The sequence below is a fragment of the Macrobrachium nipponense genome, chromosome 9, assembly GCF_015104395.2.
Source record: "Macrobrachium nipponense isolate FS-2020 chromosome 9, ASM1510439v2, whole genome shotgun sequence".
Taxonomy (NCBI): Eukaryota; Metazoa; Arthropoda; class Malacostraca; order Decapoda; family Palaemonidae; genus Macrobrachium; species Macrobrachium nipponense.
The window spans coordinates 6755057-6770056 of record NC_061110.1 but is presented as its reverse complement, the minus strand read 5'-3'; the positions used below and the strand labels follow the sequence as shown (position 1 = coordinate 6770056).

The following is a 15000-nucleotide window of genomic DNA, read 5'->3' as shown; positions in this document are numbered from 1 at the left end:
GGACTGTTACCCTTTCTCTTTAATCAGGCAAAGGTTTTCAGAGATTTGGGAAATTTTTTTTTTCTACTTGCCTGGTTTTTTTTGGTTGTGTTTTGAAATGATTAATTTTTCTGTTCAGTACCCGTGACTTTTGTATACTATGTATATGTATGAAACTAACTTATTATTATGTTAGCAATTTATTAATCTAATCTTTTATTATACTAATTTATTTATTTGTTTATTAATTTAACCACTCTGTTTCTTCATTAATAAGACCTAATTTTCATTTATATTTTCCTAGATTACAATTGAGGCAATTTTTGATATTGGCAAATTATGTAAAGTTTCTAGGGAAGCCTTGTAATGAATTTTGAAAAAAAAAAAAATTCCTGATGAAATAACCCACATTCTACTTACCTGTTTTTTGTTGTTGTATTTTGAAGTTATTGATTATTCTATTCAGTGCCCTTGACTTTTGTATATTATGTATATATGAAACTAACTTATTATAATGTTATTTATTTATTTACTCATTTAGTATACGTATTTATTTAATTGTTTATTAATTTTTTCCACTCTGTTCCTCCATTTATAAGACCTAATTTTCATTTATATTTTTCTAGATTACAATTGAGGTAATTTTTGATATTGTCAAAATGATGTAAAGGTTCTAGTGAAACCTTGTAATGAATTTTGAACAAATGATTTCCTGATGAAATAACCCATAATCGTAATGTGTTAAAATTACGTCATATGGCTCACTCTATCTATTATAAATAATAATTCCTTATATCACTTCCTTATATACTCAGGAACAGAAACATGTGGCGAGTTACTGCCAAACTGTGACGTTCAATAACCATTTTTTCCACTATGAAGGGGAGATGTGGACTTCAGACTTGTGCTAGTCAAGTGTTTTTCATTTGTGCGAACAATCTGATATGCCAGTTATGCTAGTGTTACTTTGTCCAGGACTTATTTGCCTTGAGAAATATTCTAGAGAAAGTGCTCTTTCTAGAAAGGAAGCCACAATGAACTCACATAATCATTTAGACTTTTTGGAAGGACATTCGGAAGCATGAATGTCTGGATCGGAATGTTACAATCGTGAGTGAATGTTTTTAGCAGAGATAGACAAATTTTATGAACACATAAAAAGCGTTGAATGAGAAAAATTTAAAAAATAAAATATATATTGGGAACGCCTGGAAAACAGGCATGTAAATATATAAATCTTGATGAATCATATAAAAGACTGAAAATGAAAATGAAAAAAATGAAAAAAGTGATAAAAATGATATGTTGTGATTCTCGAATTATTCAAGACTGAGAAAGTAAAAAAATAAAAAAATAAATAAAAAACTAATAGAAATGAAATATAGTAAAAGTGTGATTGAGAAGTGTTTTTAAATCAAGTATATTTTCTAAAAGCTTGAAAAGGACAAAAATAAGAATAATAGCAATAAAAAAGAAACGTGTAAAGACAATGGAAAAATAGAAATCACGAAGCGTGTATTGCCAACCCCTGTAAATATCAGAGAAGGAACACAATAAAAAAATAACAATAATAAAAAGGGATAGACCAACTCCTAACAGGAAAAAAACATGAATCATGTACCTACGAGGCATATGAAAACCGCCACACCCAAGAACAAAACAGTAAAGAGGGAATAACGAAGGAAAAAAAAAAAAAAAAAGATAAAAGTGAAGACGTCGCAACGTGAAACTTGATGCCGATACCGGCAGCTGCCTCCTCCAGCCTATAATGCAGGTGACGAACGCCATCATCTGGACGATATGCGCCAGCATCATCGTGTTCATCTGCGTCCTGTGGTTCGTCATCTGTTACATAGGCCTCTGCAGGCTCCGGAGGAAGAACAGGGCCCTCCTGCCTGTCTTCAACCTCCATTCGTCCAGAGGTAAGTGGTCATTGTTGCCTTTTTGTCTGATGCTCTGTGTCTTTGAAATGAGAGTTTGAAAGCATTGGTGTATGCCATTAAGTTTTTTTTATATAATGGCTAGGGCCTCGATTAGGTAATTCTCTCTCTCTCTCTCTCTCTCTCTCCTCTCTAACACACACATAAATTTTTTAACATTTCACAAAATGTAAATGTAGGTAAAATAGGTATGAATTAATGCTGGGGAGGTAATAGCACTCTCTCTCTCTCTCTCTCTCTCTCTCTCTCTCTCTCTCTCTCTCTCTCTCCCTCTCTCTCTCTCTCTCTCTCTCTCTCTCTCTCTCAGTTTTTTACATGTAAAATTTAAATATACGTGAAATAGTAATGAATGACAAGAGGCAGGGTATTCTCTCTCTCTCTCTCTCTCTCTCTCTCGCTCTTCTTTTTTTCCAATCATCTCTCCTCTCTCTCTCTCTCTCTCTCAGTTTTTCTTTTTTTTACAATATAAAATTTTAAGTATAGGTGAATAGTAATGAATGACAAGAGGCATGGTACTCCCTCTCTCTCTCTCTCTCTCTCTCTCTCTCTCTTAATTTTTAACATTCAGAATTTAAATAACGGTTTAAATAGGTATTGAATAAAAGTAATGCAAGGGTGACTACTCGAGCACTCACTCTCTCTCTCTCGTTCTCTCTCTCTCTCTCTCTCTCTCTCTCTCTCTCTCTCTCTCAAATAACATGTAAGTTTTGTACTTAGTATATCCAATAGCAGGAAATTTTATTGTTCTTTTTTTTCCCCCGTGAATCTAGAACTGAAAGTGAAGCTTGTTTGAAGGCAATAGGCCTAAAGAAAGGGTCTATTGTTTTCCCCCAAACTCATTCAGTAAAGCGGGTGGTTAAGTTCCGTTTACCTCCAAATACGTTAAAGTTTTGTTCTATATTTTCGTTATAAAGCTACATGGATGATTTTCAAAAAAATCTAACAAGGTGGGGATTCTGTTATGTATTTAATTTGACTATGATAGCATTTTGAATCTAAAAATGTATGTATATTCGTATATAGATATACGAATATCCATATTTGTTTAACACAGAGGTAAAATTAGGTTACCTGCAGTCACATGAAGTAGAAAGCAAACATGTTTACGTTAACACAAACGCACAAACAAACTCCTGCAATTGTACATCACTATACAAAGGCGGGACTGACACAAGCAGACCATAAAAAAGCAGTAAAAAAAAAGTTGAAGAAAAAAGTGAAAACGAACAAAATGAAAAAAAAAAAAAAAAAAAATTCCATCCGAGTGATTTCACGGTCCACCAAAAGCCATAAGTAGGGACGATCAGTTTCCGCGACAGAGTAATCACAGGCTGGAATGACCGGGAAACTTTTTAATGGGTTCACGATCGGGCGAGTGAGTAAGAGGACCTTTCTGGGAGGCGGAATTTTTGAAACAAAGGGCCCGTTGGGAATACCTCCTTACACCCGTGTCTCTCCTTGTGAGGCCAGTCATCCAGAATTATGACCGTTTGTGTCCAGTGTTCTGCTGAAAGTTCATGGAATTTGTTTCCTAAATCCAGGAATGGTTGAGTTGAGCTCTTTCGGATTTCCTGGAAAGGTCAAGAATTCTTCTTTAAAGGCAAGAAATAAATTCATTCTATTCGTTTCGGATCTCCTGGAAAGGAAATGCCAAGGAAATTATTTTAGAAGATCTAGAAGGTCAGATATAAATTCATTTCCATTCTCCGTGTCTCCTGGAAAGGCCAAGAAATTCATCTTATAAGGCCAGAAATAAACCAAGTCTTCATTCAAGAAAGCCACAAAGAAATCCATTCTACTTTTTTCGATCTCTTGGAAAGGAAAGGTCAAGAAATTTATTATAGAAAGTCTGGAAGGCCAGAAATAAGTTCATATTCATTCCTCCATGTCTCCTGGAAAGGCCAAGAAATTCATTTTAGAGACCAGAACTAAATCCATTCTCTTCCTTCTGGATTTCCTGGAAAGAGCAAGAAATTCATTCAGAAAATCTTGAATTCAATTCTCTCTATCCCATCCGGATTTCCTGGAAAGATCAAGTGATTCCGTCCTTTGAATCAAAGATATTATTACCCGATCGTCTCTGGATTTTCCGGAAAGATCAGGGAGTTTATGCATGACGACCAAATGTAGACTGGCCAGATTTCCAAGGAAGGTCATGTATAAAATTTTTTTTGTTTTGTTTTATCTGGAAATTGCAAATGGTCATATTTAATTTTTCAGATTATCATGTAAAGTCACGAAATTCACATTGGAAAATCAATGCCTACTACCTGCAAGGAGATAGTGCTGCCAGTGTACCTCAAGCGATGCGCTGTAGGCATTACTTCAAGTTCTTCCAGTCTTACTTTCCACCTTCTAATAGCTGTTTCATACTGCAGCTATGAGGTTTTCCACCTGTTATACTTTTCAAACATTTTACACTAATTTCACTTTCGATGGTGAATGGAATGACCTCATAGGTCTAAGCGGTTGGGCCCTGCCCCAAATTTCGTATTACAATTCCAATTCCAGTTCCCAAGTCGACTCATTTATTTTTTAAGACTTCCGTAGACAAATAGAGAAGTTTATTCTTGCGAAACATTGCCACAGTTCTCACATCCACACGAATTCCCTAAGTTTCCAGATTTAAAAAAAAATCTGACCCAAAAGATTCGAATATTTTTAATGAAATAATCTAAGAACTAGAACACTGAAAATCACGTCATCTTGTACGATTGTTCTGCTTGCCTGGATATGAGTTATTTAAACAATTTTTTTTTTATGATAAATATTTAAGATCAACGTTTAATAGTTAGCTGGGAATTAATAATTTAGAAGTAGACCTCTTTACCAATCCGAGACATCAAGGCATTTCTACGCTTCAGTGCTCTGTAGATTAACGTTTCAGTAAGCTGTAAGTTTGGTTCAGTGTTGAGAAGTGACTTGCAGTCATATGTATTAATATGTATTGTTATTTTAGTCTAATAATACTTTCCCGTTAGGATGAAATTCCGCGTGGCAGATTCTAAACCAACAATCCTTTCCCCACTAAAAAACATCCTTCGGTTGATAACCCGACGCAAACCGCCTCTTTTTGGGCTGATCTCCATTTTATTAACTTTCCCAGTTATCATTCGCATGTCATATTCACATCTGGGCTGCACGAGGGCATAGGGCTGAGCCTCTCACTCTCCTTTGGGATCAAGTGTTCTCTCACGTCACATACAATAACTGCCATCGTAGACATAACAAGCAATTAAGCAATAGTGTTCCCACGTTCCCTAACCACCTTTCATAAAAAAAGCTCCATTGCGTTTTCACTTTATTTTTATTTCTATTATTCTTATCTCTATTTTTGTTATTATGATTCTTTTATTATTTTTACTTTTATTTTCATCATTTTTATTTTTAGTCTTTTATTTTAATTTTATTATAATTTAATCATTTTCATATTTATTTCATTTTTATTATTTTTAGTTTTATTTACCTTTGTTGCACATTTTGGATTAAAGAACGTCAGATGTTCGTTTAATGACTATTTCGACATTAATTTGTAAACTGTACGTGGGCGTTCCCGTAAAAAAGAAGTTTACCTAATAAAGTATGCAATCTCAAAAGGTTCAGATTTTGTGCTAATCAGTTCCCATATTGTTGTTTAGTGTGGACGCGAAGATCCGATAAATATTCTTAAGTTTAGAAGTTGTTTAGTGACTATTTTCACATGAATGTAAAATGCACATTTGTGTTCTCATAAAGTCTTTTGAATAGTATAAACGTTTGAAGAGGGTAAAACTTATCTAACCAATTTCCACAACGTTGTTTACTGAGGACGCGAGGATCCGGTATAAATTCCAGAGTACCGAGGCATTTGGTAAGAACGACTGGAATTCGTAGATGAGGAAAAAGTTTAGGGAGGGGCCGTTGCATAGGCAATGCTTCCAGCTACTACTTCAGCTTCTACCATTGTTTATATTAGGTTGTAGTCATTTATTTCTCAGTAAGCATTGGTATACCTTTCTTGGGATTCTTTTCTTTACATTAGTTATGATAACTTCCATCATAGATAATACAAGAGAAGCTGAATACAGAAATTTGCTAACTGGCGAATTTATAAAAAATGCAGAGCTGTCTACGACGAGTTTGACCATTGACCACATAAACCCTGTTTAGTCTGCCTGTCTGACTAATTGTCTGTCACTCAGGCTCTCTTAAAACAAATTCAATTGCATTTTGAATTTTAATCATAAAATAAAAAAAATATTGGCTAGAAATTATGAGGATAAATGTAGAAAGTAAGTTTAAAATGTACAGATTGAGTAATTGTAACAGCATTGCTCTTGCAACAAAATGAGAAAAGATTAACAACAACTACAACATAATTATAGCTAATAAAAATTGATAAAAAACAACAATGCTATAGAATGAAGCAACATAAGGTAACAAAAAAATAACAACTTAAAAAAAGACAGAAGCAACAATAGAAACAACAAAAAACAGATCATGGAACACATCAACAATAAAAAGAATCACAAGCAAGAACAACAAAAACAGCAGTTAAAGCAACAACAACACCAACATGAACCTAAACACGAAAAAACAACGACAAAAACCAAAGAAGCCGCTGACGAACAAAGGTGCCGAATGTAACACCTATAGAAACCAGCTATAAAGACCTGAAGAAGTCAGCGATGGTCATTCACAAGATGTTAATTTCTCGTAAAAAAAAACAAAAAAACTGGTTATGTAAACAACCGAGCGTTTATGCAAGATGAGTCTTGGCACGCGTTGGTCTTTGTCGGGGCTTGTAAACAGTTTGCTTTTGAGAGGTATAAAAAAAAAAGAGAGAGAGAGAGAGAGAGAGAGAGAGAGAGAGAGAGAGAGAGAGAGATTGATCCTATCAAAGAAGGGACTTTTCCCAAATCCTGAGTAAACGAAACCTGCTTTTAGAGAGAGAGAGAGAGAGAGAGAGAGAGAGAGAGAGAGAGAGAGAGAGAGAGAGAGAGAGCGGGGAGGCAGGCTTCCGAGCAATGTTTTTGAGAGAAAGAGTAGAGCTTGCTCTTAGAGAGAGAGAGAGAGAGAGAGAGAGAGAGAGAGAGAGAGAGAGATTCCATTGATAAGTGACTTTTCCTAAATCCTGAGTAAACGAAACGTGCTTTTTGAGAGAGAGAAGAGAGACAGAAGCGAGGCAAGTTTGTGAACATACTGTTTTTTTTTTTCTTTTTCAGAGAAAAAGTAAAGCATTTGCTTTCGAAGAGAGAGAGAGAGAGAGAGAGAGAGAGAGAGAGAGAGAGAGAGAGAGAGATTTTCCCGATAACTGACTCTTTCGATAACTTGAGCAAACAAGACCTGCTTTCTGAGAGAGAGAGAGAGAGAGAGAGAGAGAGAGAGAGAGAGAGAGAGAGAGAGAGAGTAAACAAGGCAATGTGAGAGAGCGGGAGAGATGAAAGAGATAATATGCAAAATGAGACGGTATGAGGGACTGGTCAACCAAAATAAAAAAGATAAATGATGAAATGAATATCCAGAAAAGTATGAAAACGAAAAGGATAAGAAATTGGAAAATAAACCCAAGTAACAACAGAACCTAAGAACCTAATGACATGATTTGTGGTTATTTACTTAATTGAAATCCTTCTTTCTCTAAAGGGGGTAGGAAATTATTAAGAGAGGATGTGAATAATAAAAAGAAAGAATGGGAATAAGAGAGACCGTGAATGATAAAAAGAGAGGAAATGAATAAGGAGATAACCAAATAGGGGAACCAGTTAAGTGCAAATGTTCAGGTGTCCTTTTGTGTTCAATTAGGGAACGTCATAAACTTGATGTGGTCGAATTGATTACCCGGGACGCCGCAAATGAAATTATAATTAAGAAATTATCATATTGTTATTCTCTCTCTCTCTCTCTCTCTCTCTCTCTCTCTCTCAGAAAGCAGGTTTCGTTTAAGCATGACTTGGGAAAAGTAACTTATTGATAGAATCTCTCTCTCAAGCTCTCAAATACCAATTCGTACCTCCACGCTCCTCTCGTAAATCTCTCTTCCAGTCGCTTCGTTGCTCGTGTTACTCTCTTAAGAATCTCTCTTTCTACTCTTCTTTTACCATCCTCAACTCTCTCTCTACAATCTCTAAAAGTCAACAAAAGGTTGGTTGTCAATTTTTCTTAAAAGCATTTTGCTGGCAGGTCTCTCTCTCTCTCTCTCTCTCTCTCTCTCTCTCTCTCTCTTCTTCGAAAGCAAGTTTCGTTTACCAAGGATTTGGGAAAATTCCTCATTGGTAAACTCCCCATTCTCTCTCTCTCTCTCTCTTGGAAAGACAAGGTTTGTTTTTTTCACAAAAGCATTTTGTTCTCTAGCTTTATTTTCTCTCTCTCTCTCTCTCTCTCTCTCTCTCTCTCTCTTTAGTGAGAATTGGAAATTAGAGAGGATTTTATTCTATTTTGCAACGTTATAAAAATGAAAAATAATTGATTTACGAATTCATTCAATGCATAAAGAAATTACAAACAAAAACATATAGACAGACCACAAACAAACAAAAGCGTTATCGACGCGTCTCACAAACAGCAAAGTGAATATGTTTTATTGATGGGTATCATACCCGGAGAACACTCAAGGTTATGATACCCGGGTATAGTGAAGGAGTGACCGTGGTACGTTATTGCTATAAATAGAATTTCCCTGTTTATATATGCTAGTACCCACGGATGTATTAAAATGTAGTTAACTTTTTTTTTCACTGGCTTTACCACTAATGTATTAAAATGTATTTCACCTTTTTTCACTGGATTTACCACTAATGTATTAAAATGTATTTTACCTTTTTTTCACTGGATTTACCACTAATGTATTTCACCTTTTTTCACTGGATTTACCACTAATGTATTAAAATGTATTTTACCTTTTTTCACTGGATTTACCACTAATGAATTATAATGTATTTCACCTTTTTTCACTGGAGTTACCACTAATGTATTATAATCTATTTCACCTTTTTCTAACCGGATTTACCACGTTTGCATTGAAATGTATTTTACCCTTTTTCACTGGATTTATGAGGTAGGTCGAAGGACAACTAAGTATTTATCTTTCTTTTTCTTGCTGGATAAGATGAAAGAAAAGTGATAGATTTGAAGATGAAATTTAACTCAAATGAATGGGAGAAATGGAGGATTCCTCCTAAAAGGAGGAAAGCAGAAGGAAAGTGATAAAATAGGATAAAGAGAAGGAGAAAATATGGATTATATCTTTTGGAAGGGGGAAACCTGAAGAAAAGTGATAAATTTGAAGGTGAAAATAATTCTAAAGGAATGGGAGAAATTGAAGGTTTCTCCTAAAAGGAGGAAAGCAGAAGATGGGAGAGAAAGAGAGGCAAAGATGAGCAGTGGAGAGGGGGGGGGGGGGGGGGGGGGGGGGGGGGGTTGAAACAATTACAAGAAATCCCTTTTTCGTGTTTATTCGTTTATCGTTATTAGACGCCTTTTTTCTTTGTTTATTATTATTATTTTTTTCCATTTTAACTATTCTTCTTCGTCCGTTTTCTCAACTCGTCCTGACGTCACCTGGAAATGCCATCGGATAACAGTGCTTTTGGCGTAACGTCTCGCGCGCGGTCATCATAATGATGATGATGATGATGAGCGCGCTTAATCGTACGCGGAAATCCGACGCGCATTCTTAATTCTGCGCAATGCTACGCCCGAGTGGCCAGCAGCGGCAGCAGCGCCAAGTGACTCTGCCCTCGGGAAAAATCTCTCTCTCTCTCTCTCTCTCTCTCTCTCTCTCAACCTTTCGGGATAAAGGCATCTAGCTTTGTTACTCCGAGGCTACGCATGAATGAACTCAGTTTCAGTCCGCCTTCCTACGCGCTTTGCAAACCCGCTGCTGATTGGCTGGTTCGCCGCCTCTCCTCTCGGTCAGCGAGGAGCATCAGGTAGTAGTAGTCTGCTGTCGAAGACATGAAAAAAGAAGAAGAAGAAGATGGAGCAGCAGGTTCTTCAGACGGAAAGTAAACAAACGCTGCAACTGAAGTTGTACTACCCATTGCTAGTGCTGGTCTGAGTAGCATAAGTACTAAGTGAATTAGGAAGTAATTCAGTCCTTCGTATACAAATTATTACGAGACGGCAGATCAAGATAGGTATATCATTTCGATTGAAATCTCTTTATATCCGCGAATAATTCTACCTCCGTACGATGACCATATCCTGAGGATCGTAAAGAGACTAGAAATATAGTGAGGTGATGTCAGTCACCAAAATAGGACATTTCGTTAAATCGTGATAGGGGTTTAACTGTCATGTTTGCTGGTTTACTACAGAACTTTCTAAGAACGTCTACTTGAATCCGAAAGTGAGTAGGCACATGAGTGATGCTGACTTCGGACGGGAGGAGAACTTTCTGTTTTGGCATATTCGGCTATGCTGTGAGTGTAACTCATAGCATTCTGTATAGAGTATAGAAGTTCAAACCACTCGTGGGTTATAACTTATTCCTTAATTTTATTGTCATTCACACACACACACACACACACACACACACACACACATATATATATATATATATATATATATATATATATATATATATAATATATATATATATATATAATATCCAGGTATTACTATGTCTGCCCCTTTAACCAAGTATTACTGTACTGTGCGTCCCTTTTATCCAAGTATTATGTTAGTCAGTGAACCTGAGAACCATCTTCAATAATATTTTTCTAGGGTAACCTAGCACTTAAAATGAGGTATGATAAACCCGTAGAGTTTATTTACTACATAAGTTTCAAAGGGATGGGGAATGGGGAAGGGGAAGCGGGCGGGGGGGGGGGGGGCGGCACGGGTTTGAAACCTACCCTAATATCCTAAGTTGTGTCAAATGATGGCCACGTGGGAAATTTTGTCTAAATTGGTCAAGAGGCTCGGATTTTTATAGCCCACAAACATACAAATTTACATGTAAATATACATACATACATACACACACAGACACACACATATATATATATATATATATATGTATGTGTATATATATATATATATATATATATATATATATATATATATATATATATATATATATATATGTGTGTGTGTGTGTGTGTGGGGGGGGGGGGGGGGAGTGCGCGTGTACATAAGCTCTAACAGGGAAGACTCTGGAGTTCCATCACATATCTTTTCAGCAAAGGTTATGTACATGGGGTACAAAGTATGAAAAAGATGGGTTTTTGCCGTTCCTGGGCCAGCTTTTCTCTCTCTCTCTCTCTCTCTCTCTCTCTCTCTCTCTCTCTCTCTCTCTCTCTCTCTCTCCTTGCAAGCTCTGCTGCACAGCCAATCCTGAGTCAAGTCACTTTGAAAATTTATAGAAATCTTTCACGGAAGTATGTGTTTTTCAGTTCGCGGATTCGTCGTTTGTGCTCGCTCTGAATCTCTCTTGTTCCAGTTCATATTCGTGTCTAAATTGTTGCTGAAATTCAGATATAGAGAAGCTTTACATTATTAAAAAAATCAAAGACTTTTCTACTCTAGTGCAGCAAGATCTTTGAATAGCATGTTATAAAAATTTATGTTTCTTAGTTTACATTATTTTTGTTTTCCACTGCTTCTCTCTCTCTCTCTCTCTCTCTCTCTCTCTCTCTCTCTCTCTCTCTCTCTCTCTGCATAATCACGGTTATTCTATTACAAGTTAACTCACTTCTTATGTAGCTCAATGTGAATATATCAATAATAATGTTAATGTATTCAAAAATGGTACATTCAATTGACAAAAAAAGGGGTAACTGTTTTAAACGAGAATTGGAAACTTTAAAGAAATAGGAATAAAGAAAGGTCAAGTAATAATAAAAACTATCCGATCAGATTGTGTAATTTGGAGGAAAGGACACGCTCTAATGACAGAGTATAGTAAAAAAACAACTCATTTGGATGTTCTCAATATAATGAAAATGCTAAAAGCAGCTTTCAAACTTCTAATTGTCTTTACAAGCTAAATAATGCAAATTGACAGTATCGGTGCTTTTCACTTCTGTTTTTTATTGGATGTCCAGTCAGAAAGAAAGGAAGAGAGAAATGATTATTCTCTGGTCAGAGCACAAGGAAAACGAAAAATAAGAGGAGAAAAAAAATGTCATCTCTGCGCAGCTATTTAGGGCGTCAAAGCCGACTGGGTCGCATATACGTCCGAAGAGAGTTCCAGCTCCCGAGGATTAATCCGGACTCGTCTCGAATAAGTTGCCGGGGATTCCAGTTGTAGTGTTTCTCTCTTTGTGTTTCCGGATCCGGAGACGCCAATGACACGGTCGCAGGTGCCCTGCCATGCGTGATGTCGAATAGCACATAGCACGCGCTTAGTCCACCGTCGAGGCATAGTTTAGTTCACTGTTGGGGGTGTGGGGGCGGGGGTGGGGTGGTGGTGGTTCGGTAGTGCCATCAGTACACCTTGAGGTTCTTTGTGGCGTTCCATCGGCCCGTAGCTGCAGCCCCTTTCATTCCTTTTACTGTACCCCCGTTAATATCATCGTTATTCCATTTCCCTCTCAACCCTCTATTAACAACTGTTTCTTAGCGCAAGCGAGAAGTCTTCCTTCTATTACACCTTTCAAAGATCCGTTATTCTCAATTTCCCTTTCAGCGCTGAATGACCTCATGGGACCGAACGTTTCTCCTTTGATTAATATTTCATATTAAAGTTCCGTATTTTTGTTTAGTATGAAATTCACCAAAGGTCACCAAACTTCTTGTTTACGATCGCACGTCCCGTTGTCGAAAATTCATTTCAACTCGCTACTTTCTTTTTTTTTTTTTTTAAAGGTCAGCATCTTTCTAATGTTTTCTTTTTTCTTCCGCATTCCAGGTTGTGACTCCGTGACCGAATTCTTTCAATATTTCACGTCATTTGAATCTTAATTAGCCGGTGGAAACTGACTTTCTTACTTTGGTCTGCATCTCGAAAATTGGGGAAGGAATTTTGAATTTTAACTTACCTGACGAAGAACATTTTCCTGACCTTACTCGCGGGAGGAATTTTGATTAACTTTGCAAAGAAAAAGCTATCCACATGCCTTAGGTATGGAGGAAAGTTATCATTGCCTTACTTAGATATAAAGATAGGCTTGAATTTACTTTGCTTTGGGAGGGAAAATATTACTTGCATTAAATACCAGATTATCAAAATGACCTTTATTTGTATTAAACTTTATTAAAAAATAATATTTACGTTTTTGAGAAATCATCGTTAGATATAAGTATAAAAGTATATATATATATATATATATATATATATATATATATATATATAATTATATATTATATATATATATATATATATATAATATATATATATATATATATAATATATATATAATAGATTATATATATATATATATATATATATATACACACACACATATATATATACACAAACACATAAAAACACACACATATATGTGTGTGTGTATTATATATACATATATATGATTGTATGTACGCATATGTGAATTCACTATATAATAATACAAACAAAGAATGCAAAAAAAAAAAAATGAAATACAATAAAAGCCTTGAATTATTATTCTCCATCGTTGGGGGCATCAGCTAGATACCCTAAACATTACTCAGGTCATGAAATACTGCCTCTGTTCTCTTCATGACACAGAAGATAAAAGTAAAAAAAAAAAAAAAGAAATATGGGCGCGCTGACCCGGAAAAAAAAATACATTAAACGCATTCCCCTTTAATTGGTGGATAGATGCTCAGGAGTGCGTGTCTCTCGTATGGTATAGAGAGCAAGAATGTGTTCACATTCTTTTGGTTATGATGGCCAAATGCCGTTGGGTATTTCTGCCGTCTTTTATTAATATTTTTCTGCCTGTCTTTAATCTGTACTCTATGCATCGTGTTTTTTAACGGAAATAGTGTATTTTTCTCTCTACTGTCCATAAGAAGTTGTTTCTCTGGATTTGTTTAACTATCTCTCTCTCTCTCTCTCTTCTCTTATTATTACTTGTCAAACACTCGTTCCTTTATACAATGGTCTGATTCTCTCACTATTATTTGTACGGCACGTTCTCTCTCTCTCTCTCTCTCTCTCTCTCTCTCTCTCTCTCTCTCTCTGTATATATATATATATATATATATATATATATATATATATATATATATATATATATGTATATTTGTTTCTGTTTTTGCCTAACTGTCTTCTCTGTTATTCTACATTACAGCAATTTCCCTATTTGTTCCTTCTCTGTCTGTCTGTCTGCCTGATGTAAGCAGTCAGTCACTCTGCCGTTTATCTGTTTCTGTTTATCTGATTCCTTTAGTTTCAACTGACGTGACAAAGGATGCTCCATGTGGTCATGTACTCTCCGCATTAGACAGAAACTTTTAATCAGGGAACCACATTGGCCCACATAGTCCGTGTCAACATAAATGGGGCATGAATCTGAGGAATGTGTAATGAGAGAAATTTGATTTAGTCTCGTCGACATTATATCTGGTTTTTATTTCTTATCCTTTTTTTTATATATTTAATAATTTATCAATTAATATTTTTTATTTAGTAAGTGAGATCTCATTTTTCTGTATTTCTCTGTACCTTCTCTTACGTCTTCCTAATGGACACCTAAGTCAATATTCTTCGGAAGCTGGAGTTTCAAGTCAATGGCTCCTTTTTGTTATTTTGTTATATAGTGACGATCTTTTTTTCGTTTTGTTACGATATTTTTGTCATTTTGTTATTTAGTGATGATCTTTTTTCGTTGTTTTGCTACGATTTTTTTGTTACTTAATGATGATATTCTTTGTTATTTTGTCACGATCTTTTTGTTATTTTTTTTTTTTACTTAGTGACCCTATTTTTTCGCTATTTTGTTACGAACATTTTGTTATTTTGTTATTTAGTGACGATCTTTTTTTCGTTGTTTCGTTACGATCTTTTTATTACTTAATGATGTTATTCTTTGTTATTTTGTTGTGGTCTCTTTGCTGTTTTGTTATTCAGTGACGATCTTTTTTCATTTTGTTACGATCATTTTGTTATTTTGTTATTTAGCGACGATTTTTTGCTATTTTATTACAATGTTTTTGTTACTTAGTGATG

The 15000-nt window shown here is 35.5% G+C and overlaps 1 protein-coding gene across 1 annotated transcript in view; it reads left to right on the top strand.

Annotated features, from left to right (window-relative positions):
- LOC135218600 (calpain-9-like) overlaps positions 1–15000 on the top strand; it is a 390351-nt gene that overhangs the window by 12945 nt on the left and 362406 nt on the right. Inside the window, exon 2 of the mRNA XM_064255028.1 lies at positions 795–1901. Within this exon, the coding sequence (XP_064111098.1) occupies positions 1748–1901 (154 nt within the window). The 5' untranslated portion in view covers positions 795–1747. The remainder of the gene's footprint in view (positions 1–794; positions 1902–15000) is intronic.